Source organism: Myripristis murdjan, chromosome 9 (genome assembly GCF_902150065.1).
Source record: "Myripristis murdjan chromosome 9, fMyrMur1.1, whole genome shotgun sequence".
Lineage (NCBI taxonomy): Eukaryota > Metazoa > Chordata > Actinopteri > Holocentriformes > Holocentridae > Myripristis > Myripristis murdjan.
The window spans coordinates 17,689,127-17,715,383 of record NC_043988.1 but is presented as its reverse complement, the minus strand read 5'-3'; the positions used below and the strand labels follow the sequence as shown (position 1 = coordinate 17,715,383).

Below are 26,257 nucleotides of genomic sequence, written 5' to 3'. Positions count from 1 at the left end.
GATAATGACATGCCATATGCCACTCTGCCTCTGCAGCTGAGTGAGCCTTGCATGGATCGGCTCAGGCACAAATCTATTCGAAATTTAATTCTATTATCCTAAGACTGGCTGAGCGTCCATTGTCTAAATCGGGAATTGTAGAATGGACCAGAGTTATAGGGGGCAGGATGCGTCCCGTCAGTAGGAGCTTATTAATGTGTGTAAAGGACCAGACAGACAGGCGGTTTGGAGCCGGTACAGTGTAAAATGTGAAAAAGTAAAGCTAATAGCACCTAAATGCCACCCTTCATTTAACATAACTGCATGGAAAATTATTTTAACATTCCTACAAAAAAGGCAAGAGACAAAAAAAAAAAAAACAGAAAAAGAAAAAAAGAAAAGAAAAGAAAAATGAGACTTCATCCTGTATTGTCTTTTTCCACATTTCTTAAGGGAAGCTATTTTCAAAATTGCCAGATTCCTCTCAGTACCTAATAGGAAATCCCTTGCTATTTGAAAAGGGGTAGATTTCAACCCTTTGAGCGACTGAATACTCTCCACTGGCTGTGTCCAGCAGTCAGGCGTCACCCAATATTCCCATTAGCGGAGGGGCCTGGTGCCTGAGACCTCCACTGGTGGGAAAGGCCAGACACCAGAAACTCCACTGCCTCAAGTGTCTCCTCTTCACTTCAACATCATGTGACAGGGTTTAATGCTTCGATGCAGAAGCCAAACGGAGGGGATTTAGAGACTGGATGTATCTGTAAATCTGTCAAAATATTTCTACAAGACAGAAAATATGCTGGAATCAGAACTGTGGCTGGGGTATTAAGCTGTTGAAACAACATGAAAATTTTTTACTGGAATGTTAAAGAGGCTTACTGTGCAAATTTAAACAGAGGGGCTTGGTATTCTTGACTGAAGTCTTTGTCAGCCTTCAAAGACAGTAGCATGTCCGCAAACACCATTAGCTCACAAATTTAAGGCTCATAGTTTAAGATTAAGCTAGGGTTATCTCAAAGGAAAGCAGGGTTGTTTAGGGAGTGCAAATAATCAAATAAACAATTTTTCCTGCTTTTCACTTCCCATTGTGTATAAAAAACAAATAGGATTACAGTTGTGGGGTCACATCTAACATTGAGGATATAGGTAACTAAGAGTAAATAAAGATTTCCTCTTCAACTAGGCTGTATGTTTGCTTTCTTTAGATGGCCCAGGTGTACACATTTCAGGTATAAGGTTTCCTTGATGGCAGAGATTTTATTGTCATACACGTCCTTCTAACATGCCCTACTCTAGATCTTATGGAGCTACTGGAAAAAAGGGCCTGATTTCCCAATGATTTCTAGAGGATGCATTAAAAATAATGACAGACTTCAAAGCCAAGATGTGGCTTCCAAATATATTCTTAAAGAAATTTATTTTACACCTCAAAACAAAAAAGGGATAGGGATTAGGGATGTGGTACATTGGGAATGTATTCACAACTGTAGTTTACATTTTTTTGGTGTAAGCTCAGAGAAAAATGTTAATACAGTCATAATAATTGCACTTCATAAATCTAGACTGATGCCAGTATTTCCCCACAACAAAGCTCCGGCTCTTTCTCCTGTTAATAAATTCAATTTACTATTGAAATTTGACTGACAAAAGAAATGCTAATTTAAGACCAGAGGACTGCTGCACTGATCCAATTTTTCTCTTTCACTTGAGTCCCACAAGGCATTAAACATTGCAGTAATTTAAGTGCAGTACATTCAAGGGAATCTCACAGTCATAATAAATATTTCACTGCTCTGAATCATCAAGTTAAAACTGGCCCGGGCTAAATGTATCTTAACCATGGGCAGAAATGGACAAGGAAAAGCAGTGAACCTCATCTCCTCTCAGCTGACGTGAGAAGACAGGGCATGATTGTTTTCAATTTGTTTTTGTTTGTAAGATTAGGGGTACATAGGACACCCATAGCAGGACTTCCATTTGTTCCCACCTCTTGCTGTCATCATGTTATCGCTTGACAGTAGAAGGGGATACAGCACTGTAACCACAGTTATAAGGGAGCCATTTGAGAACTAGATCTCTACTCTAGCTCGGGAGAACATCTAAAGCCTCCAATAAAACAGAGCAAATCGAGTCTACGTTTCGGGTTTCAAGACAGGATTTCCTGTACATTAGTCAGATATGATGTTTATGGGACTGGTGAATCAGTTTTTTTTCAGTCTCGGTGGTATAAATCTTGTAATGACACACTTTAAAAGTCTGAGGATTTTGAAAAACACAAACTAAAATGCACACACACGCGCGCATGCACTCATGTGCAGCCACATACACACACAGACATACACATAAGGTTATGTAGATAACCTCCCAATCACATTCTTCATTGTAACATTTCTTTTCTTGTTTTTTTTTTTTGTTTTGTTTTGTTTTTTTTGCAACATTTTCTTTTAAATAAGTGTTTCAAGATTTACTGTAGATTCCAGTGTTGGTTAGGAAAGAGAACTCTCCAACCAGGTTCTTACAGAACCAAAGCAGCGACTATGCCTTACACCAGGACATAAGAAACTGCACATCAGCTTGAGGAGGAATAATTAAAATCATAAAAACAAAAATGGAGAAATAAAAAAAAGCATTTGAGACACTTTTCCCCATAGCAGCCAATGCATATAATATACCTACAAATATATAAAACAACAAAAAATAGGTTCAAGTTTTTCAAGTTTCTTAAATATATCATATCCAAACTACCCAATTCCAAACTTCAAAGTTAACAAGATTCCAAGCAGTGCAATTTATGTATCAATTATAACAGCAGTAATAACTAATATTGTACTATCCTTTTTATTCAACATTATGATCCTTGTACATAACACCCAAGTACTGCCTATAATTTTCATTTACTCATGTACCAGTACATTTGTATGTGTTTACGTGTGTGTGTGTGTGTGTGTGTGTGTGTGTGTGTGTGTGTGTGTGTGTGTGTGTGTGTGTGTGTGTGTGTGTGTGTGTGTGTGTGTGTTTATGTATATGTGTCTGTATGTAGGTGTATATTTTTATTCCATCTGTGTATTTCTGTTTGTTGTGTACTGTTACAGAGGTTTGGATTTTGAGAGCAGCCCTAAACTTTGGCCCTTAGAGACCTTTTCAGTGACAACCTACACAGTAGCTTCATCTTTAGTATTTGGAAGGGGAATACAGGTGGCGTATGCACTTCATGTCAAGCTATGATTCTCATCAAAAAAGTTCAGGCAAGTAAAACAACAAAAACAGAAGAAAAATAAAATCAATCCAAAATTCCTATTGGCAAACCACACAATGGAACATCTGGAGAATCTTGAAATCCCTTTTCTCTCCCACTGGTTATCACTCCCACCTTTCAGCTCTGGGATTCCCACAGCCTGCCTCGAAACCTCCGAACCTAGGTTCACACAGCATGAACAGTGCTCCCCTCACAGCTCTCACACTAGTTAAAGCAGTGCCAATCTCAACAAATCTGTACCCAAGAAACACCTCTGTTCTTTAACTTTGATTTTGTTCACAATTCCACATTTATTTATTCTTTTCCTGCTCTTCTTTCCCCTCTATCTGTAAACGGGGAGGCGAATGTGTGCATGCTGGTGGTCTAACAGACGTGGCACAGACACAGTCTCATAGCCTTTGCCCAGCATCTGCTCCTTGATGCAGGGAGGGTGGATGTCGTTGATCAGGTACTCCAGAGACTGCAAGCTGCTGCTCAGCACAGAGGTGTTGCACAGGCTCTTGCTGGGCAGGCTGCAGCACAGGCCTCCCCCGCTGTCTATAGCCGGGTGGTGGTGATGATGATGGTGGTGATGGTGGTAATGGTGATGGTGGTGGGGATATCCCATCTCTCTGTGCCCTGTGGCCGGCCCTCCTGTGGAGGTCCCCAGAAGCTCCTGGGGGTTGTAGCAGTCACTGTCAGGGGTCACCAGGACACTGTTCCAAGGTGGGGCAAAGTACTGACCCACTGAGAAATTTCCATGCATACCCACACAGTTCAAAGGGGAAGAGCTAACTTTGTCCAGGCCACCTCCTCCACTGGCACTCGCTGTCAGGTGGTAAGGTCTCGAGGAAGAGGAGGAGACTTGGGCAGCCATAATCCCTCCCCCTGGAACACAGGTTTCAGGGGACTTGCTGATAGCTCCCCCTCCTCCGCTGCCTCCGCTATACATGCGGAGCACAGCCTGTTGTTGTTGCTGTTGCTGCTGCTGCTGTTGTTGTTGTTGTTGTTTCTGCCAAAGGATGTAGTCCATACTGTCTGGGTATACTCCAGTCTTCACTGCTTCAGCGGTCTGAGCCGGCAGCCCTGCCCCTGTATAAACCACGTTAGCCTGGGGACCCATTCCGACCACGTAGCCTCCTCCTGAGGAGCTAGACGAGACCCCCATGACAGTTGTGCCCTGCTTGGAGGGGCTGGGATTCGATGGTGCGGCAGCAGCGCCTTGGCAAACCTGCTGTAGAGCTTGGGCCTGGCAATGCTGGTTGATCTGGTAAATGATGCTCTGGATGGAGGGGAGGTTGGACTGTGCGGGCAGGGCAAGGCCTCTGCCCCCCGTGACAGGAATCACTGAGCCAGCTACAGTGACATTAGGGGGCACCGACAGTCCAGGGCCTTCAGGAGGCTTTGAGGGCCCGGTGTGGTATACCATTTGGCCGTGGCCATTGGCTAAAGTGCTACTACTAGGAGGTGGATATGGGGCTACAGCTATGTGGGCTGGGGAGAGCTTAGTCCGTCTGCCTTCGGAATTCTTAAGCACACCTTTTGAGGGGACAAAGGTGGAGGATGATGATGATGATGAAGAAGAAGACGAGGCCTTGACAATGGCTAGCAGGCCCTGGTAGCCCCCAGTGTGGAGGTGTGGGTAGGGGCTATAGCGCTGGCCTGTGGTGTCATATCCATTCACAGTCCGGTTAAGGTGCTTGTGCTGGGGAACCCTGATGTTAGTGGGGAAAATCTTGATGGACAAAGGGTTGTTGGCTGTCTTCTGAGCATAGGCATCAAGCTCTGCCACAGTGGGGTAGCGGGGGGAATGCATGGGCACCACCAGCTCACCTGCAAAACAACAGGAGAGAGCAGTGTGGGTGAGATGAATGATACAGATAAAAATATAGATGGGTACATGTATAGAGGAACATAGACCAGACCAGGGATTTTATTACTAGAGAGAGAAAAGGGGCTGACAGCCCTGGCAGCCACAAAGTCAGATCAATCAATCTTAATAACCATTCAATCGGCTGCAACAGTAAATGCTGCACTGCTGTGACTACCTCTATAGCAGACTTTTTTTTTTTTTTTTTTTTTTTTAAAAAAGCCCGATTTTTGGATCTAGATCCTTCAGAACTGAACATACAATTCTACACCGGCATGTGAATAAAACAAGATGTAAACACTCTATATGCTGTACCCAGTGTCATGACCCAAACAGAGGTGCAAATTGTAAATCAGGACTGACATTCATTTATGTTCCTTCGCCCCCCTCCTCCTTTTCAGCTTTCTTTCCATCTCATTTTCACACCCTCCTGTGGAAGATCATCCCTAGACAAATGGATCTTTTTAAAAACTCATTCTGTCAAAGCCTGGTACCTTAGGCGCTGTTAAATCAGTGCGTTGTGAAATTAATTCGGACTCTCTTTAGCATTGAATTGGGTTAGCCTTGGATACCAGGCAAGGAGGGACGAAGGGGAGGGAATAAAAGCTTGTTTAATTGCAGTGGCACATTTGAGATTTATAAGTGGTATCACTTATTGGGTCTTACCCTTGGCCACAGAATTTCCACATTTATTCAATCCAAGAGTGCGTGGAGAGACCCTCACATAAAACCCAATTAACCACCTATAGGGAATTACTAGCCTGGTTAAGGTGAACTATAAAAGAACAGAGCCAAGTCAAGAATGCTACAGTGCTATTATGAACAAACTTGGTCAAAAATATAAAAGACCTGGTTCAGATATGCCACATGCTGCCAAGCACTGGAGCAGACTCAAAACATCACTATCAGAATAGGGCATATCAAATCCCCCTTCTAAAACATGCCAACCCACAGTATCATTTTTTTCTTATGTGGCTATGAAACAAACCAATGATGGATATACAGAACAAATACCAAAAAGGGGGCTTATGTCTGCACAGTGCACACTGTTATTACATGTTTTTCTTTAATACAGAATTAATAAAAGATTTAGCAACATATGTACAGAGTAATACATGATAGCACAAACAAAAGGCAGCTACAGGCCTCCACTGCAAACCATTCCTGGCCAAGAAGTAGTTTCAAATGTAAATTGTATCTCCTGCAGGGAGCTTGCTATATGAAACCACCCCAATTTCAAAATTCAATTCAACAGCGCAAGAGTAAAGTCAGACTAGCAATGGCCCTCGTTCAATGAGCCAAGGCTTGGCCATTGTGAATTGAGGTGGCAAACAGGAAAATGGCAATTTCTAAAAAGCCCACCATGTGTCATTGTTTGGGGGTAGGGCATGGAGGTGAGGGGCCGCGGCGAGATTGGATTTAAACGACATTATTCAGGCAATTTCATGGCTACTTAGCTCAGTGCAACAAAAAAAGTGGGGGGTTGGGAAAAGAACTCAATTTACAAGCAATATATCAACTGCCACAAATGACTTGCAACCCCTTCAAAAATGACATTTTTATGCAAAAGCTTACAAAACACACAAAAATTAACTGCCATAACTGTGCTGTCAGCAAATGTCCTGACGACCTAAGGAGTCTGCAGGGTGCAGGCTGTGACTAGGGCTCACTCCATTTCCTTTCCGATTGCAAAGTCATTTTAAAGAGACTCCACAGCCAAGCAGTCACAATTCTCATTTCTTTGCTCCCATTACAGATAGCATGGGGAGTTCATTTCTACAATCCTATGGGTCTCCAACTGTGAAAATGATTAAATCTACAAGATCCATATCATAAAAAAAATAAATTGGGAATTTAAAAGCAAAGCGGAGAGCGACCACATTCGTGTCTGTGAATTTCCTAAGCCAAATTTACTGCCAGACCTTTTCCAACCACAGTGTATTTGGTTTATCCTGCACACAACATGCTCTCCAAATCAGAAACACTATATTTCAAATTATAATTAAACACTGCCAATCCCTTTTATGTAAAAATAGACTTGCTTTAATCAGAGTGAATGAACCTGGCCCATCCTAATGGGCAGGGCTGAGAGTGCCAGGCCAGGCTATCTAAGATCTAACCAACCTTACACAGGCAAAGCTCTGCTTCCCTGGTGACAGCAGTGCCATTTGCTTTGATGTTCTGACTTGCAGTGGATAACTGACAGAAGACTTATTTCATTTGCTCAGAAGAGAAAAACATGCTCATTTCAAAGCACATTGCTAGTCCACATGCAAATGGAATGGCAGCATTTTTTCTGATCTCCTTTACATGAGGGCAAAAAAACATCTTTGATCATCACATGGTCTAAATGAGGAAAGATACTTGGCTTTCAGGCATATCAAGGGCCTGTGCCCTGCCACCCCTACAAGCCCCCAGCTGCAATATGCCCATCATTCCACCTAATTACTGCCACATGAGAAGAAAAAAAAACTATAAAAACAGCCAGGAAATTCATTAAAGGGTGGCTAATTCTATTCCTTCTCACTGACTGAGTCCATATTTTCCACGCCTGAGCCTGGATTTCTTCTGCAGAGGAGAAAGCCCTCTCCCTCCGTCTTTTCCCAGCTTGGCCCTTGTTTGTCAATAGGCAGAGCCTTTGGCACACCAACCTGGCATCAAAGGGTTTCACACTTCACAGGCCACAGGGATTAGAGGCCTTTCAGGCCTACAAAACCCATCTCAGCTCCACAAAGGCTTCCGGTTATTAGAACCCACAGGCATAAAGGAAGAAGAGGAGGAGGAGGAGGCAAATGAGCATCTGGATGCTTCTGATTCTGGCTTCCTCTTTAAAAAGTTCCACGGTATATATTTTATAGCAAAGTTGATTACAGTAAGTATGACCACAAACTGGGGCGTAATTTCACTCTCATACACACACTGTAATAAACACTACTGTGTGTTTGATGCTCAGGGTCTCCTCATCTCTCTCCCCCAGTGCAGTAAGTCCATAAGTTAGGACATGGAGGTTAAAGGAGAGAGTCTCTTTTTAGGCTAGTGCTGTGTGACTTATTGGTTCAGGCTGCAGTCTCAGCTATGAGCAGCAGCATACAGATGGTGCTTGCTGATAAACACCCTCTAAGGCAGCCAGCACTGCCTCCTGTGTGATCCCTCACCTCCTCATAAGATGGGGGGGGGTGGGGTGGTTTCCTGCACCTAAACATCCACTCTGACATGGTCATGCATGCAAACATATGCTTAAAAACAAAAAAGGCACTGACATGTGCATGTACAAATTCACAGATATGCAACTGCAGTTGTGTGTTTCACTTGCCATCAGTGGAGCATGTTGTTATCCTCTGCTCAGTGCTCTCTCATGAAATGTAGGGCAGGGACAACAACAGGTACCTGTGCGGGCGACAGCCTGCAATGCCTCCTGGGCTAAATGCTTCACACGCGCTTCATTTCGACATGCGACAGCCTTGTAAGGATTAATTATTTCCCCTGGGGATGGAAGAATATGCTTTTTCCCTTCCTGAGAGCAGGAGGCTATGTGCACTCACGTGCACACATGAAACAGCTTAAATGCACAGGGAGGCCAGGAGTAACACGGTTTTACAATAATAAATGAAAACCTTAACTTCCACATGAAAGGAATGTAAACAAACCAAGAATGCATATGACTGAACTACATAGGAGATGAGATAAAAGCTCAGGCAAACACATGCATTAGTTCTGAGAGATCACGCGCCAGGGAGCGGAGATGGCAGGGAGGCAATTAATGGGCTGACCTTCGTCCTTAATCACCCAGTGCCTGGCACACAATGCCCATGTGTCAGAGCAGCACATCTCTAAATGCCACCCCTCATTAGCACGATGCACATAGTGAGAGAGGGTATCTGTGCAGCGTTACACTCTCCAGCGGTCAGAAAGAGATAGTAAAGCTAGGATAGGATAACACAGCAGCACAGAGCTGGACTGAGCTGCAGAGGGCCACGATATGATCTAGAAATCCCATTTCACTTGGAGGATGGGCACTCTCCTTTCTCTCCATTTTTGATTGGCATGAAACTCCCCAAGCGCAACGTCCTTGGTGTACCCTGTGCCGTCATTGTGATTGTGTATGTGTGTGCACGCGCATGTGTGCTTGGAAGGGTGCCTATGTGTGTGTATCTGTGTGTGTGTTTGGGGAAGGGGGTACCCAATTCTGAACACTCAATTAACACTCCTTTAATTAGCCAGCAGTACATTTTGAATTCTGATGAACTAATTTTCTTGGTGTGAGGGTGGAAGAGGTGGGGGAGGAGGCCTGGTAAAGATGAGGTCCACTGGGTACAAAACAGCAATAAAGAGGGAACTGGTTAGATTAGACTGTAAAAAATCCATTAAATTCTGTGCACTTCTTCCAAGTGAGAGGTCAAATTGTGTTGATCACAAGAAGCAAAGGCAGACAGAGCGAGTATGAGAGCAGGGAGTTAGGTGAGGTGGAAGGAGGGGGGTGGAGAGGGTGTGGAGAAAAAGAGAGAGGAGATAGAGAGTCAGAGGCAGTGTGAGAGTGCAGTACCAAATCCAGAGGACCATGAGAATGCTTTGCATTTTAATTAGAGGTTTAAATGAATAAGCAGAGGAAAAAGTCAGAGAGAACTGCCTGAAATGCCCTTGCTCCCATTTATTAGCACTCCAAGTGTTCTAAAATTATGAGCAGGTTGGAGAATTTTCTTCTTATTAGTGAAGCCAATACTCAAACACATCCCTCAGCATTTTCTCAGTCACTGCTGAAAGCCTGTACCCACGCTTACTAGGGATGCACCGATTTATTGGTGGAATATCGGTTTCAGCCAATATGGGCCTTGCTGACTGCCATCGGCCTATAAGCCAGTAACATGACATTTGCCAATGGCAGTGGCTGATATTTATCTGTCCATTTTTGCCCAGGGTCCGAGACTAATGGTGTCACATCAATGAAAAAAACGTGTTTGGGGTGGACAAACATTTGCTGTGGGACAGCTCCAGGACTAAAAGGGATTTTTAGGGATTTTATAACAACAACAACAACAAAAACAATGATGATAATAATTATTATTGTTTTTATTATTATGCCTATCACTTAGAAAATGACATTTTAACTGTGCATCTATAGCGGCTACAACCAGTGTGTTTCACTACAGGGTGCTGAGCTACAACTGACTGAGTTTGAATGGAGTCACAATTTCCCGAGACCTGGGGCTCACTGAGCTGCTGTCAGCTTCTCGTTATCATTAGAGGTTGTATTGAGTTACATTATGGTGCATTCAGGCTCTTTTAAGTAAATATGAGTATCGGGCGAAGATAAATTATGTTATGATGCATTCTTGCAAAATTTTCCTTTTGATGAATTAAATAGGCTACATATGTTTGAAGGAGAAATTTGTGGGAGTAGCTAGTTGTATAGTGGACTGAAAATGCTTTTGAAACAGTTGTTTTTCACAAAAAAAACTCTCATGTAAAAGAAACTTATATTTCATAGTTTCATAAATTTGTTTGAGCTATCAGCCAAAGTGTTATCTTAAACATTCCAGTGTACCGCATTCTTTGATCCTCTCTGATCATCTACAGTGGTGAGCAGAGTAATTGTTTAAAAGAGAGAGGGAGAGACCATTTGGTTGAATTGCAATTCAGTTTTCACAGACCAATGAGGGCATAACACACATTAACTTTGCCCAAACAAACAGAACTGTCTGTGATGAGGTCAGAGCGAACAAAAGGAACAGAGATTACCAAAGAGTTGAAAGAAAACAGGAGGTCAGTTTCAGTGCAACATCAGCCTTGTTCACTGGGAGCCTTTCCCCCAGAGACAGTCCTTGTTAAATGTGCATGAGCTGCCAGCAGTCAACAGGCCCACAGAGGACATTAACCGCTGTGCAGACCCTGGAACCCACCATGCGTCCTTTCAACCCACAGGGTGCTAAGAACGCTGGGTTTCTAGGCCAAGCATTGTTCATCTGTTTTTTTCCACAATCTTGTTGCATATTCAATCTATCCATCACTGATGGACGCTTTGCCCTTTCAGCCTCATTGTTATGAAGTTATTCACATTAATTATTAATGACTAAAACAGTCTTCAGATCGTTCACGTCTAAATCCCTCAGTGTGGAAAAACTTTGACTTGTCAAGTGCATGGCAGTATAGAACGGGCAGATTTGAAGGCGTTGCATGGAGGAACCCTTGACCTGTGCCTATTGTTTAGCTCTTTGCAGATAGGATCAGGGTCTATGACATCCTCTCCCCACCTCCGTTAGCATGCCGGACAAAAGCAGGGCTGTAAAAGGACGGGCAGGCGGGGGGAAGCCAGAGTCAGCTTCGCGTCCTGAACAATACCTGCCTTGTGCTAATGGAGGTGTCATCTGGCACAGGGCTGATTAGTCAGCGATTACAGCCAGGCCTCAATTGCCGTGACAACTGCTGCAAACACAATGGGCCCTGATAGAGCCAGCTGTTTGGTCCTCTGCAATTAACCCTGCATCCCACTCATCTCTGGTGGTGCACTGCCTCTAATTGACTATTGGGCACACAAAGCAGGGGCTGTCGGCCAGACCCCCTGGACATTGCCCCCCGCCCCTCTGCTGAGGTAGAGATGATAATAATAGAGGTGTCCTGTGGACTCGGCCGCCAGTCAATCAAAGCCTCGGTGCCCCACAGGAGCTTCCTGAGGAGAGCGAGAGAGCAGAGGAAGCACATGTATGAGCCAGTGATCAACAGGGTAGAGCAGCCTTGCAGGGGGCAGACATGTTGAATATGCCCTCAGCCAGAGTACTAATCAATTCAAGTGCATGTGGGGGAAAAGAGAACCCTGCTGCTTGCTTGATATCAGAAAAGCCATTTTTAGGAACACTCATCTCCCTCAGTTCATCTCAAGGTTGATTTTCTGAGCAACACAGAAAAAAATACAGGCAATTATTTGTTAGGCCAATGCTATCTATAATTGCAAAGATAAAAATCAAACCGCAATGATTTCTCAGAGGATAGGCCTATCTGAATTCACTGTTGCTTGTGTCATCATAATCATCAAACAAAAGCCTATTTGTAAGGCAATGGAAATGTGCTCTTCACCTAGCCATTCTCTGTCTTCTCTAAATACATGTCAACTGTTCACATCCATTTTTGAAGAGGCTGACTTGCAGACTGCAATTTGATTAACACTGTTAAACCCTCATTACTCAAAACACAGCTGTACTTTACCTTAATATTTCAACTGTAAACAAACCTCTTACATGCTCAACACTTCATATTGAGCACAAGTCAGACACTAAATTTCAAAAGAAAAATAATGCATTTAATTAAATGAATTACTGTGTAAATAATACCAATAGTTGGGCGACAAAGTTTCAACAGGGGGCGCCATATTGCAATCCCATATTGGGCTTTTAAGCCACCAACATGTTTCGCAAATAGCAAAGAGGATAATGAGAATGTTAAAGCAATCTGCACACTGATCCTTCACAGCCACACAGACATGGCAAAATGTCAAAAATGGATTTAGTCATTAAAGGAGATAAAAAAAAAGAAGAAAAAAAAACTTGGACATGACTCTCAAATCTAATCTTTTATTTCATTAAAGCCAATCTCATCTAAGATTTAATCAATCTATTTCCTGCACAAGCAGATGGAAGAAATACAAAGCTGAGAGCCTAATTTGGGCTTCCTCCTCACACAGTCTGCAGCATGAGGTCATTTAGCTAACCTGCAGTGAAACAGTCCATGTGTGCAGTTAATACAGTATGTTGAGACACAGATAAGGTCCACAGTTACAGATAAGGATTAAGATGGAGCAGAAAAAACAAGATCAGTTTCCACTCGTGTTCTATTTCTGGACAAAGTGTTTAGCTATTGAAAGTTTGATTTAATTCTCCTGCACCTTCACATACATGTCTACCACATGATAGTGGACAATGTAAGCAATCAAAAATGCTAATTAATTTCTATTATAAAAGGTTTGCTCCAAAGAAGGGGGAAAAAAAAGAAATATTATACAATTGGGCGACTGTCGTGTTTACATTTTCTCGTTAGAATTTATCTCTAAAGCCAGATGCTACTGAATCAGCCATGAAAATTAATTAGCTGGTTTGATGTGGCAACCTCATGCTCCTTCCAGACAGACCTGGCTTTTATGGGCTGTAGGGGAAATTACTGAGAATTGATTGATCCTGAAGGACTCCTCTGTACACATGGCCTGGCAGACAGAACTTGCAGACACATGCGCGCGCGCACACACACACACAGATCCTGCTCACAACAGCTGATCCAAACATTCTGCCCTCCAGCTGAACCTGACATCCTTTTTCTTTAGCAGCTACTACACCATTAACCATTGATGGTCAAAATCCTGAAAAGTAAGAAAGGTTTTTATTGTATGTGTCACAGCGGAATACCAAGCACCAGGAAAAATTGAAATTATGTACATAAATAAAAGGTAGATTCACACTGTATTCTATTTTTGTGATTTGGATACGTGATCTTGATACCTCTTCGCTGGCACATACCTCTGAATTGTTCAACTGATTGTTGTTTTAATTTTCCACCCTCTCATTTAAAAGGAACAGCAGAATAGATCTGCTATACTAACAGTTATTCAACTTCTAAAAGCAATGTCGCTGTGAATATTGATGCATTATAATGCACAATGGTCACATCCTCTGATTCAAGAAGCATTAAAATAGCCAACTTGTAAAATCTTATATTGATCTTCAGTTGATTTTCTCTTTAGGACTCTCCTGATCTTGCTTCTCTTACACCCTCCTCTGTCCCTTTACCTCCTTTCTATATTTCCACTTTCTTTCCACTGTGCTCTTCTCTCGCTTCATCCCCCTCTCTTGTCTCTTCCGTCTCCCTCTCCGAGTAAGTGAGTTTCATCTGGGGTGCTTGCCGGGCGAAATCACCTCAGGGCGAACACTTTATTATCTGTAGTCAAAGCGTCACCACAAATACCATTCTACACACACAAGTGTCACTTTCCATTTGTCTGCACTCTGGCTGCATTAGCCGAGCCTAGCCAGCCCAGAGCCTCGTCTCAAACGCGCCCAGCAGAAGAAAACTAACAGCGTGGGAAAGCACACGTCCTGCATTCCTGCCCCATTAACACCACTGGCACCACCACAGCAGACCTGCTGCTTCTCTGGGGGCATTAAAAGCATTATTATCAGCACCAGCAGCAGAATTAGTGGTAGAGGTAGCACTTGTAATGGCAAAAAAAAAAAAAAAAAAACAACTAAAAACAAAAAACAGCACAGTACATAATGTATCATTATTTTCATCAGGCAGCATATCAACCTTTATACATGTTGCCGCAATTGTGTTTACACATTTCTGTCTCTTGGTCATTTAACTCAGTGTGATGTTGCAGTGCATCTCATGAAACATGCATGGAGGAGAAGCAGAGAGACCTCCATGGATTCAAAGCAGATCAGTGGGTATATGTTAATAACCGATGATATAGCTGACAGCGCCTGCTTGGCTAGCAAGAACAACAGCAGTGGGCAGTTAAGCCAGGCCCACTTTGAGCCATGAAGGAATGCACGCCGGCAGCAGCCATGTCAGGCCTTTTGTGGGACACCCGTGCACCAAGCAAACACAGAAACTGGGGCAACATGTTTACCCCACACACTACACACAATGCTCCATAAACAAAACAGTCAAACAAAAAGAGCTGGCTGCATGTTTGTTCCCATGACAGCCAAAAAATGGTATTTCAATGGAAAAAATAACAACCCTGAAAATTTCACACTGTGAGCAGAGCCCATAGCCACGACCTCATTTCAAGCATGAGTTTCACCAGGCTCTTTCCATTTGCAATAATTTATGGGGCTGGATGGGCAACATAATAGATTAGCGATGGGAAAAAAAATGACTATATTCATCACAAAACTGTTCTCTGTTTAATAATCAAGTCTGGCCAAAGGGCCTTGTGGTAGCACAGAGCATGGTTCTTTATAGACTGGGGGGACATGGCCCCCAGCCTGCGGACTGCCTGTGATGAGCCAGCCCTCAGGCCTGCCTGGGCCACCCTCATTGTGCATACAGCATGGTCTAGAAAACAGAGCTTTATCAGCAAATACCCCGAGTCAGCACAAGCAGTGGGGCGGTTATGCGTTGCGACTGGCACACCAGCCGATATTGTCATGTGCGATTAGGCCTGTGCTCATGAGCCTGTGAACTCATTCCTATGGCATCCAAGTCAACCCCAACCTCCTCCATTTATATCCTTGCCTCTCCTCTGCCCTCTTCCCCTTCTCTGTTTTTTTTTTTTTTTTTTTTTTTTTTTTTTAATTTTACATTGAACCCATCACCATATACCCTCACTGGCCCTTGTGAAAAGCCGTGCTCCAGTGCAAAGAGACACAGTCTAAACACAAGACTAAGTCAGACAGGTTTGATTTCCAAAACAAAAGTCTTTGGAGCCTAATTAACCCCCAGCGCGGTCCAGAAGAGCAATCCACAGGTCAGAGCTCGCCGATGTACCAACAAGCAGCGCTGAGCCGGTTGTTTTGTCTCAACACACCTCTCCAGATGACAAGGATGATAGAGAGAAACAAAGAGAGACTCGCTCCAGGAAGACACACAAACTGGGAGGCCAGCTATGGGGAGAATTCAGGAGGAGGAAACAGAGAGATTAAACCATTCAGTGATGAGAGGGAGAGCAACGCTGAACACGGAGCCAAGAAAACACACTGGCAACCGAAACACAACAAGCCGAAACCCTGACCTGAAAGATTTGTGTCAGGCCTTTCCTGTCCTGACTCACTTAAGAGAATATGCCACACTGTGACACTATTTCCTCAAAGGGCTGCATGTAGAGCGAAGAGCCAGCGGCATTCACACTCCAGCACACACTCAGACACAGTAACAACACACACACACACACACACACACACACACACGCACACACACAGACACACGCATAGGTTTTGAGTAAAGGACCCGAGAGGTAGAGATTGTAGGAGCATACAGAGATAAGAGAGGAAGCGGAGCAGTGAGCAGAGGAGAAAGAAAGAGGTAGGGAGGGAGCAGGGGAGAGAAGAGGGGAGGCTGGGAGCGCCTGGGCAGGCCTGTCAGACTGGAGGAAACGCTGGTGTGCAGGCCTGCAGGTAAATGGAAGAAGAAAGGCGCCTGCAGGCTGCCTGAGGCAAGCCTGGGCCCTTCTGTTCTATCATTTAGGAGACAAGTCCTCCACTGATTCCCAATTAATATTTAACACTGCACAGACAACAAGGCACTCCGCTGCAGTACACATGCCAACGAGAAGAGAGCGGAGGGGAGGGGAGGAGAGGAGAGAAGAGGAGAGAAGAGGAGACAGAGTAACAGCACCTGATCAGCTATAAGGAGTCAGATAAAATATTTTTCACTACATTGAAAACATGATTTTACGAGATTTAATGACTTAATGAAACGTCAGCTATGGACCAGAACCAGCGAGTTTTGTTTGCCACCTCACGTTTTGTTAAGATATCGGTTTGGTCTTCCACACGCCAGGTCTGAATAGTGACAGTTTGCATTTTGTATTTGGAAAATCTGTTCAGAGACTTAGAGGTCCAGTGGAAATAAGGGTTCAGTGAGTCAGAACTGGCAGCTGGTGTCAGCAAAAAAACACACCAAGATGGAAATCCATCCAACAAATGTGAGGATGGACCTCATCAGAGGAGCTAGGAGAGCCAACCGCACTAATTGTTGCTAAAGGTCCCACAGGAGCAATGTTTTAAACATTGTGCTGTGGTCAGTTTGCACTGGCTCTCACAGTCCAACACTCTGCACTATTAGAGTGGATTGAAAAACCACAAGAAGGGTTGGGTATCGAGAACTGGTGACAAATTAGGCACCAGTTCCTTATTTGTAGGAACCAAAACATCAGTAAGCTTCTGCACAAACAAACTTAAGTTCCTAATTTAGTTTAATATGTTCTCTTATACCTTAACAGGCATTTTCCTACTGTAATGGCACTTCCTAACTGGGCAACTTTACTGAAGCAGGCAGAAATACAGCTGGACTCGGCTTATGTAGAAAAGATCTTCAGTGCAAGGGCACCAATACCACCGAGCTCATGAAACACTTACAAACCCCAACCTGCTGATAATTTGTAGCAGTGGAATTTGTTTTTGACTGCCTGAGTAAAGTTGCTGCTTCTGATGGGTTGGCTCAAAGTACCAGCTCATGCTTATCGAGTCAAGGTAACATGCATTAAAAAAAAATAAACAAATCCAATTCTGTGTACTTGGACAAATAAAGCAGCAAGTTGACTTTATGCCCCGAGGCTGTTTTTGTAAAATCGGTCTGAATTTCTATCTATATACACTGATCAAACTACAGCCACTGCCTGCTTGTGGTAGTGAGTTGTATCCACTACTGGCAGTATGTAAGCAGTTACTTTTTAAAATGCTATAACCTATAAGCCTACCCATTTAGGCTGAGAATATTACTGCTCAATAATTTAAATGCAACTGATTACAACATCAAATGTGTCCCTTTTTTGGACGCAAAATGATGGCGGTAACAGTCTATAGAAAACAGTTTTGCTCCAAAATAGAGTATAGGCTGGAAAGTGGACTTTGAAGGCCAGATTTGTCAGTAACCAGCCAAGAAATTGCTCAGTCATTGGTATTGATCAAAAGCCTTATCAACCCCCTGCAGGTATATTACGGTACAATGCCAGCCATACATACGGCACTGTTAATATTTTCTACTGCAAGGAGATGACCATGGCCTCATTTAACAATCACCCTCCAGGGACATATGGCTGACAGCCCAAAACCTGCTTACAATGAGCTGGGAAACAAATAGGAAAACACACGTGTACTAAACCTATTAACGTCACTTCCTTATGATCACATTTAAAGTCAGTGAAAAATCAAAGATGATCCCAGGGGGCTGAAATGGTGTTAAAGGTGACTGTTATCAGTTATCATGGTGAACATTTCTCTGTTCAGCACCTCATACAGCGGGTGCATATAATTATGAATCTGCCTGACACTTAAATCAGTGGTATCAATAAAAGCATCAATATCTATTTGGTATTAATTGGGACTGGCTTTGGCAGTATCAGTAATAGTATCAATATGGGAATGATCCTAACAGTAATCAAGCCTAACCACAATACGCTCTAAAACCAAGGAAAGCAATGAAAATAGCAGAGGCAGCAAAGACAAAATTATGATACAGTAAATTAGCAAAAAATCTCAAGTTCTCTTAAGAACCAAAGCAAGTTTTGTGTACATCTATAAGATGAACAAACATCAAAACATTGCATAAGATGTGTGAAGTAGGCATTAAATAAAATGTATAAATATTAATGTAAATGGACTGAAATTTGCAGTTTGGGCTGCATGATCAGGGATAGAATAGTTACTTAAGTAGTTAATGTTTAGCTGTAAACTGAATAAGTAAGATATAGTCTATCTATATCTAACCTTTGTTGAGTGCAAATGTTGAATCATCTATGGTATTCAATGATGTGGCAGAGGGCAAAGGGATTAGGGGTGGGAATCACCAGTCATCTCATGATTTGATTTAATCACGATTCTTCAATTAATCACAATTCAGTTATTAATTATCATATATATCCCTGGTTTGATCAGTCTGTTTACATTATTTTTGGAGTTATCAGTCAATATCTCCTGTATTTTCCCTGAGCTCAACACAGAAGGTGTGAATGTGAAACCAACTTCGGCAACATCAGCTCCACTTGTCACAAGTTGTGCTACTACAGCAGATCAAACTCCTCTCGCACCATTTCACCCAGCAAACACACAGAAATGAGATAAGGGAGTTGTTTCAGAATATACACTTTACAGATTTAAGGGGGTCTGACTCATCAGTTAAGTGCTTTGCAGGATCTTTGAGCAGGTTAGTCTGTGAATATCCAGTAAATATCAAACACTAAGACAATTTTACTCTGGACCTCCGACAGAAAAGCCTTTTTTACAAACAACACTGTAGGGGCGCAGGTTGTACAGACTTATTTCATTCACCCGTTCAGAGTTGGCTTGTCACACTCTGACTGCACTGTGAGCTCGCAGCAGCAGAGCTGCCTGTAGCGTATTTAGCTATGAGACACGTGAAGCCATGAGGTGACTGAAAAAACAACAAATGAATCCATTTTTGGAATTTGTGAATCGATTTAGAATCGTAGAAGATGAAAATTGCGATTCTTTGATTTTTTTTCCACCCTTACAAGAGATAGATAACATTGTAACCTGCCTGTTGATACATGTTTATTCTTATTTCTAATGAAGAGACAACTCTTAACAACACCGTAACACATTCTGGTTACTTCTCACTGTGAGCCCGCTGTGGGCTCAGCGTTGACATGGCACAGGCAGCGTGTCATTTCCTGTGGGACAGCAAGGGACTGTGGACAGTTCCTGCTGCCACCCCACCCCCCACCTCCCCCACCTATCTCCCCCAGCCCATCCCCTCTCTCTGGCAGCCGAGGAGACAGGGTGTTGCTGCCTTGCACCTGGGATGCCCAAATGCCAGCTCAGAGGCTTTGGAAGCAGGAACCTGTATTTCAACCCAAGTCCCACTGTGACCAAAACTAAAGCAGAGCCCCTCTTCCTACAGCTCTCCTCCCAAGGCAATAAGATTGCTCCACCCCCCATGTTCAAAGCAGAAGGCAGAGGGCAGAGGGAAGGCATGACTCTGTGGGATGCCACCAGCCGGAAATGATCCTCTATGTGCCAGCGCTGAGACACCAGCATGACAGAATAGGCTATGACTGTAAAACATATGAGGTAAGACTAATAAAACACTGTTCCATAGCTGAATCTATAAAAAACAAAAGCTATTATTAACATACTCTGTATTTTGTAATATGCTGATGTGACAACAGCGTGAACAACAAATTTCATGTGGCTACACAAAACCAGGCGATGCTCACATGAGGGGTGTTTAAGTACAGTAGGTGTCCAAAAGGACATAGGGCGGCCACGGATAGCTGTCAATCACCTTTCACCACAAAAAATACCCCATGACCTCTGCTTCGCCTGTACAGAGTGAGGAATAATGACAGCCTCGGTGGGCACTCTGTGGAATTCCAAATGGGAGTTAGAAACGAGGTAGTTTAATCAGTGGGAAAAGGTCAAGTGCATGCAGATCCACCCCCCTCACACACACACACACACACACACACACTTCCCTCTCCCTCCCTTCCCTTTTTCTCCCAGTTCCACTTTATTCCCCCTCCCTCCAGGGCTCTGGGGCAATCAGGGTAAAGGTTGTTATTTCTGCTGCTCCTTGTGACCACATTTAAATATTCTACAGAAAACGCTCCCCTTTCTCTCCACATAACAGCCGTTTGGAGCACCGTGCTGCAATTTGATACGGACGGCTAATTCCATTGTTATGTCTCGCACTGGCTCAGTCAACAGTGGAGGAGAAGTAGCTAGAGGTCATTACCTGCATGAGCATATTCCCTCTCACTGGTTGTGTGCAGCTTAGGGAAGAGAGAGGCGCCTAAAAGCAAAGCAAACTAATAGCTCCGGCAGCCCTGCCTGCAGAGGCGCAGGGCTATTAGGAAAACTACAATCCCCAGGTGAACCCCATGTCATGTCCTGAGGCTGTGTGTGACAAGGCCAGGTTGTCTCTGTCGATCAGGCTGCAAGAGGGCAGAACTTGGCCTGACATAGCGTGAACCTGGGATATCGGGCCTTCTGGGACCTTCTCATCTACACCTGCCTGATTGGCACCTCAGGCCTGCTGGACGGTGTCACAGAGGCTTACGGCTGTGCCTGTGCCCGGTGTGTGTGTGTCCGTGTTTCTGTGTGTGTTAGAGCCAGTGCCTCCTGGGGTTAGAGGCATGAGGGAACACCCAGATTGAGCCCAGAGTGTGATCCGATCTGAGGGCAAATATGGGAGTGGCATTGAAATGTGCGGTTAATGAGGGCAAAACTGACATGGAGCCAGGATAAAGAGCAACACAAACGTGCACGCCCACTGTGACACTGGCATTCCCATTCTTACAGAATATCAGGCCTATCCCATTTGTAACAGGCAAGTAATGAGTAAACAATAAAAACTATCTGAAATCCGAAAATATATTACTTTGGAAATAAGCAAACAGAAATAACTCCACCAGTCAATTGATGGGCTCTGGACCTGTTATTCTCTAGCTGACATGTGGCAGAGTAATTGCTGTCTGGACCAGGGAGGAGGTGGTAGTGCAGCAGTGGGGGCTGCTGGGCCTCCTGTCCAGCCATTTCAGTGTTACTCTCCACTGCCGCACCTCCCTCTCCCCTCGAGGAGCAGCACTGTTTCACTCATTCCTGCTCCCTGCAACTTCAGCCCCACACTGGAGGAGGAGATCAAGGCGAGAGCCCGGTGGAGAGGGAGGTTGCGGTAGCCGAGGGTGGCCAGGGTCAGTGGCATCCATTCACCCCTGTCCCCCTGCAGGACCTTTCTCTCTCATCTGTCTGGATGGGTGCCCTCTCTCTGGGGCACTACACGATGAGAGGCCCTGGCTCCGCTGCCGTCTCTGCCTTTCATGTCTCCATCTAGGGCAGCGGTAGAGAGACGTGGAGGGGAGGACGAAGGAGGGGGCAAGCTACAAATGTCACCCATAAGGGGGGATTTAATTAAAAATGACAGGGGCTGGCGCTGGAGAGTGCAGCCACATACGCAGAGAATTTGGGCGCAGTGAAGGCAAGTGCCTGTGATTTATAATTCAAGTAATGCTCTGCACTCCTTTTAATTCCACGGCCAAAGAAAAAAATATCAAAAGGCCGCCCCTGTGAGGCTAATCCAATATGATATTTTTAAGGGCAGGCGGTCAATGGCTTTTTGAAAAGCCAGCTTCTTTGTCTCCCTTTCTCCCTCTCTCTCTCTTCTCCACTTGTCTGTCTTTTCCCATCTCCCTCTGCAGCTCCCTCACTTCTCTTCCCTACACACCCCACTCTGCCTCACCCCACCCCCCAGCCCAGACAGAGAGCGGGCTGTGATAATGGAAACATCCCGCTCTCCGCCTCCCGTTTCTCCCGCTAAGCTCTGTGCGCTTGGGGGAAATTGATTGTCTGGCGAGCCGATCTGAACGCTTCCAGCTGATGGTAGAGCCAGTTAAGTCCTTTTTTATTGAGGGTATGAGGGATTTTTAATGGGAGTCGCATCAATGAACTGTGCAGCCTCTCGGCATCTGCATGCAGGGGCTTTTTCTAATACCCTCCTCACCCTCTCATCCCCACCACTCTGCCACTTCCCAGCCTTGCCCCCCCCCCCCCCCCCCCCCCCCCCCCCCCCCCACAAACTACTTTTGTGTAAAGGACAGCAGATGCAAATGACACAGCTCACCTCTATTGCTCTGCCAGGTAATCCCACTTCCACACTCGCTCTCTCACTCCGTCTCTTTGAGCGGCATATTCGGGTAGTCAGCCTCCTAGTGAGAGCCCAGGTCACCTTACCCACAATCCCCCTCTGTCTTGGCACAAACTGGGCCATGAATGATCAATCATGGGGACCTGCTCAGCATGATGACCTGAGTGTGCCCACGTCCAGCAGCTAAACGCAACGTCTGCCTTTCCACACCCCTCCTGGGCCTGGACGAACAATTGCCATATTGAGGCCAAGAGCTACACAGTGATGGAAATCCAACACTTGCACCACCCCAAGGACAGAAAGGAGGCTATTATGTTCAAACATACTCATTATGAACCTCAAGTCAGCCACTGTGGTAATCTTTCAATCAAAGGGTTTAACAGGTGGAGAGAGCAGGAGAAAGAGAGCGAAAGAGAGACGGAGGGGGTCACTAAGGGGGAGGGCAAGGGGAGACTGGAGACTGTTCTTTTTCTCTATTGATTTGAGTCCTGACTCCCACTGGCTGCTCCTCAATAAAGGACCCTGAGAGGAAGTGGGCTAATCCTGTAGAAATTGGAAGGAGGGAATCGATTAAGACGACTATTGAGGACTCCCTCCATTTCTCTCTTGCTCTCCATCTTTACCTTCTCTAATTCTATTTCGCACACTTCCTCTCCGTCCTCTCTTTCACTTCACCTCTCTCTGAAACCTCATTAGCGAGCCTGGCTGGACCCGACTAAGCTGTAGAGCTGCCCCTTCCAAATGCACCCTGAGCTCTCCCTCCCTCCCTCCCTCTCTCTCTGTCTCCCTGTCTGTCTCGGTCTCCCTGTCTCTCTCTTCCTGTCTTATGAAGCATCCACACAGACGAGCAAAAACAACAGCAGATCTGAAGACAGAGGGAGCTTGCTTTAAGTCCTGCTAGCACCCAGTGAAACCTGGTTCTGCCTGAAGTGTCACTGCAGCTTTACTGTCACCTGTGCTACTGCGAGCATCCATAGCTATGCATTGGCTGGTCTGTGCGTAGACCACCGACACAGTAGATGGCACTGTCAAATTTTCATTACTTCCATGCTAGCAAAGCACAGATAAAACAGGAAGCAATCATGTTGACATTCTCTGAAAAGAGAGTCCACGGTCAGGCACATTTGGTTGGTGTCCACTTGATGTTTTGAAATATTTCTCACCATGAATTCAGTGACATCTGGATCTCTTTATAATTTAACACATTTGTGAGCTTCTCTCTCTCCAGCCTACTCCGTAATGAGGAGAAATCAACCACAAACATGAGAGGAACTACAAAACGGCCAAGAAGACTGATCACAGTTTCTCTAGTTTTGAATGGCCATACAGAGTTTTTTTTTTTATTATTATTATTATTTTTACTGTCCTCCAAGGGGGAATTCATTTCCCAATGTTCACATCACAACAACACAATAATGCAGCACCTCATCATACATCCTACACCACAAGGCAACACATGACATTACATTACAAGGTAAGGCAATTAACATATTGCAAGCTTCCAGACAACCCTGTTGCACCAGTCTAGCCATTTAAGGCAGTGACTGAATTAAACACAAACGCACAGTGTCACACATCAGAGTCCAATATCTCCACCCCCTTTACACCTGTAACAGTGTGGTTACAGGTGTGTGTGCTTTACGAAGCACAGCTTGGTCGTACAATGAGGACAGAGTTGTGGGTGACGGTCCTGAGAGTTTGTAGTTTTTGTGATCCGCAACAGTTTATTTCAATGCGTGACCTTTAACATTTAAAAGTAACAGATAATGCAGTATGTGAGTCGTGGTTCTATAATGCTGTGATACAGTAGCAGAGGGAAGTTTTTTGGAGGTTTTGGAGAAGTGCATGAGTGTGAGCTACAGCAGCACCGCAGACACCTGTGGTGTAGATATAGTAGCATCCTTAAGGGACCATACCACTGATTTTGAATGTTTGGCCCATTTACTATAATTTATCCACATATTACACTGCAACAAATCATTTTGCAAAGATTTCACAAGATAAAATTAAAATCCCTCAATTTTCAAACATGAATGTTTGGTTGAAACAGCCACCTAATAATGTTGGGCTTCTGTGGCTAACAAAGTTGTCACCATTCATAAACCACAGAACTGATAATTGGCTATGTAAAGCAAATGTCTCCCTGGGGACTATTTTCTGGTGGAGGGACCATTTCACTCGGTCCAATTTCAAGTCATCAAAATACAACAGTGCTGCTGCTATTAGGAAAACTAATGTAGAGACTTTATTACAGCGATGGAATACTGGTGTGAAGAAAGTTTGACATCTGTGAAAGTTAATTTTCATATCATAGTGAAATGAATGGAAATCAATGGGTGGATCAAAGGTAGGGAAAAAAATCATATTGGCATTCTAAAATACGACTACTTGCTTTTGGAAATGATTAGCAGAAATGTGAAGTTTGAACATTTTGCAGATAAGAAGCTAAACATGTGAAACCACTGAGATGGTCCTTTAACTCTTGCTCTTTTAGTGACTCTCCTTTCATCTGCGGCCGTCTATGAGAGTGTGATGTCGAGCTGAGAAGCAGCTAATTGGCCAGTGAGGTAATGAGAAGAAAGATTATAGTCAGTGCTTCATTTCCTCCCCCAGAGCCAATCAGAGTCTCTTTAACACCTTTCACTGTGCTGGTTACAGACCTGATACAATGTCCCACTGATGAAGAAGCACAGAGCCTGCTATCCTCACTAAGCCTCTCTAAGCTGAGGTAGAAACTACTAGGTTAGTGCTCTCCTGCTCCATCCGCCATTCCTTTTAATCGGCTTGAGGTAGCTAGTAGGCCTGCCATGTAAACAAAAGGGCACTAAAGACTCCTGAAGCGTACTATAAGGAGAAAAGACCTCTCTCGTCAGAAAACAGACTCTCCCTGTTAAAGGCTAATCCAAAAGCTTCAAGGAAATAAGGGAGAAATTCACCTTCAAGATGCCAGACTACTCCAGCTCTCTTTAATCCCAGACTGGTTAGAACTAGTTTTGCCAGCTCCGTAACAGTTTTCAACTCTGGCTCATCTCTGTCCCTTTACACCATTTTGTGAGTGGACAGAGGGTTGTGCTCTGGGAGCAAATAGAGCAGCTGTCATGCTTTACAGGCGGCCGGCGTGGCCAGGGCCAGACACTGTAAATGTTTACAGACCCTCAGGGTCACCCAGGGCCAGTGAGGCACGTTAAACACTGTCTGTTCAGCCCTGTTGCCACGACTGCACAATCAGCACAGCTAAACAGCCCCCTACACAATGAGTAGCCAAACAACATGGCAATCCAAGGTCTAAGTGCAGAGCGAATGAAACTGTTTAGAATTCCTCAGAGTAGCAAGGGAACACAGTGACAAACAACAGAAACCGGAAAGTCCATTTTCCTTTACTTATTCACAGTCAGGGTTAACTATTCGTTTCCATCATTCACCATGACTGATGGATTAAATACAACGAACAAACACAAGCCTCTCTCATTCCTTAAGTTTCAGCAAGTTGAACTCCTGACCCCATCGCTCCCCATCACTTTGTTAACTCACATTTTCGTCCAAGAGCTTGTGGCGGCTCCAGGGTCTTGCTGGCACACACCGGGTGCTGGGGTGGAGGGTTTTGCCTCCTCTGCAGACAGGCCAGCATGGCGAGGTGGGCACAGTACTACAGCTGGGGGTGCGCTGCGGCCAACCTGCAGGAGAAAGAGAGAGAGAGAGAGAAAGAAAGAACGAGAATGTGAGTTAAGTTGGATAATTCAAGGTCAAAGCTCCATGGCCATGTCCAGTAAGCCGGCAGGGGCTGATTCTGGGCTGGATGAGCTAGTCTTCTCACCCAGGATTTAATTGGGGAAGCATGCCTACAGCTGCCTGCCTCTCAGCTC

At 44.5% G+C, this 26,257-nt stretch overlaps 1 protein-coding gene across 2 annotated transcripts in view; it reads right to left on the bottom strand.

Moving 5' to 3' along the window:
• Positions 1-2,951: 2,951 nt before the first annotated feature.
• Positions 2,952-26,257, bottom strand: part of fam222aa (family with sequence similarity 222 member Aa) — a 48,421-nt gene continuing 25,115 nt past the window's right edge. For both annotated transcript variants that reach the window (XM_030060492.1, XM_030060493.1), the window contains exons 2-3: positions 25,926-26,068; positions 2,952-5,050 (exon numbers count right to left, since the gene is read on the bottom strand). In XM_030060492.1, coding sequence (XP_029916352.1) covers positions 3,561-5,050; positions 25,926-26,022 — 1,587 coding nt within the window. In that variant the 5' untranslated portion in view covers positions 26,023-26,068 and the 3' untranslated portion in view covers positions 2,952-3,560. The remainder of the gene's footprint in view (positions 5,051-25,925; positions 26,069-26,257) is intronic.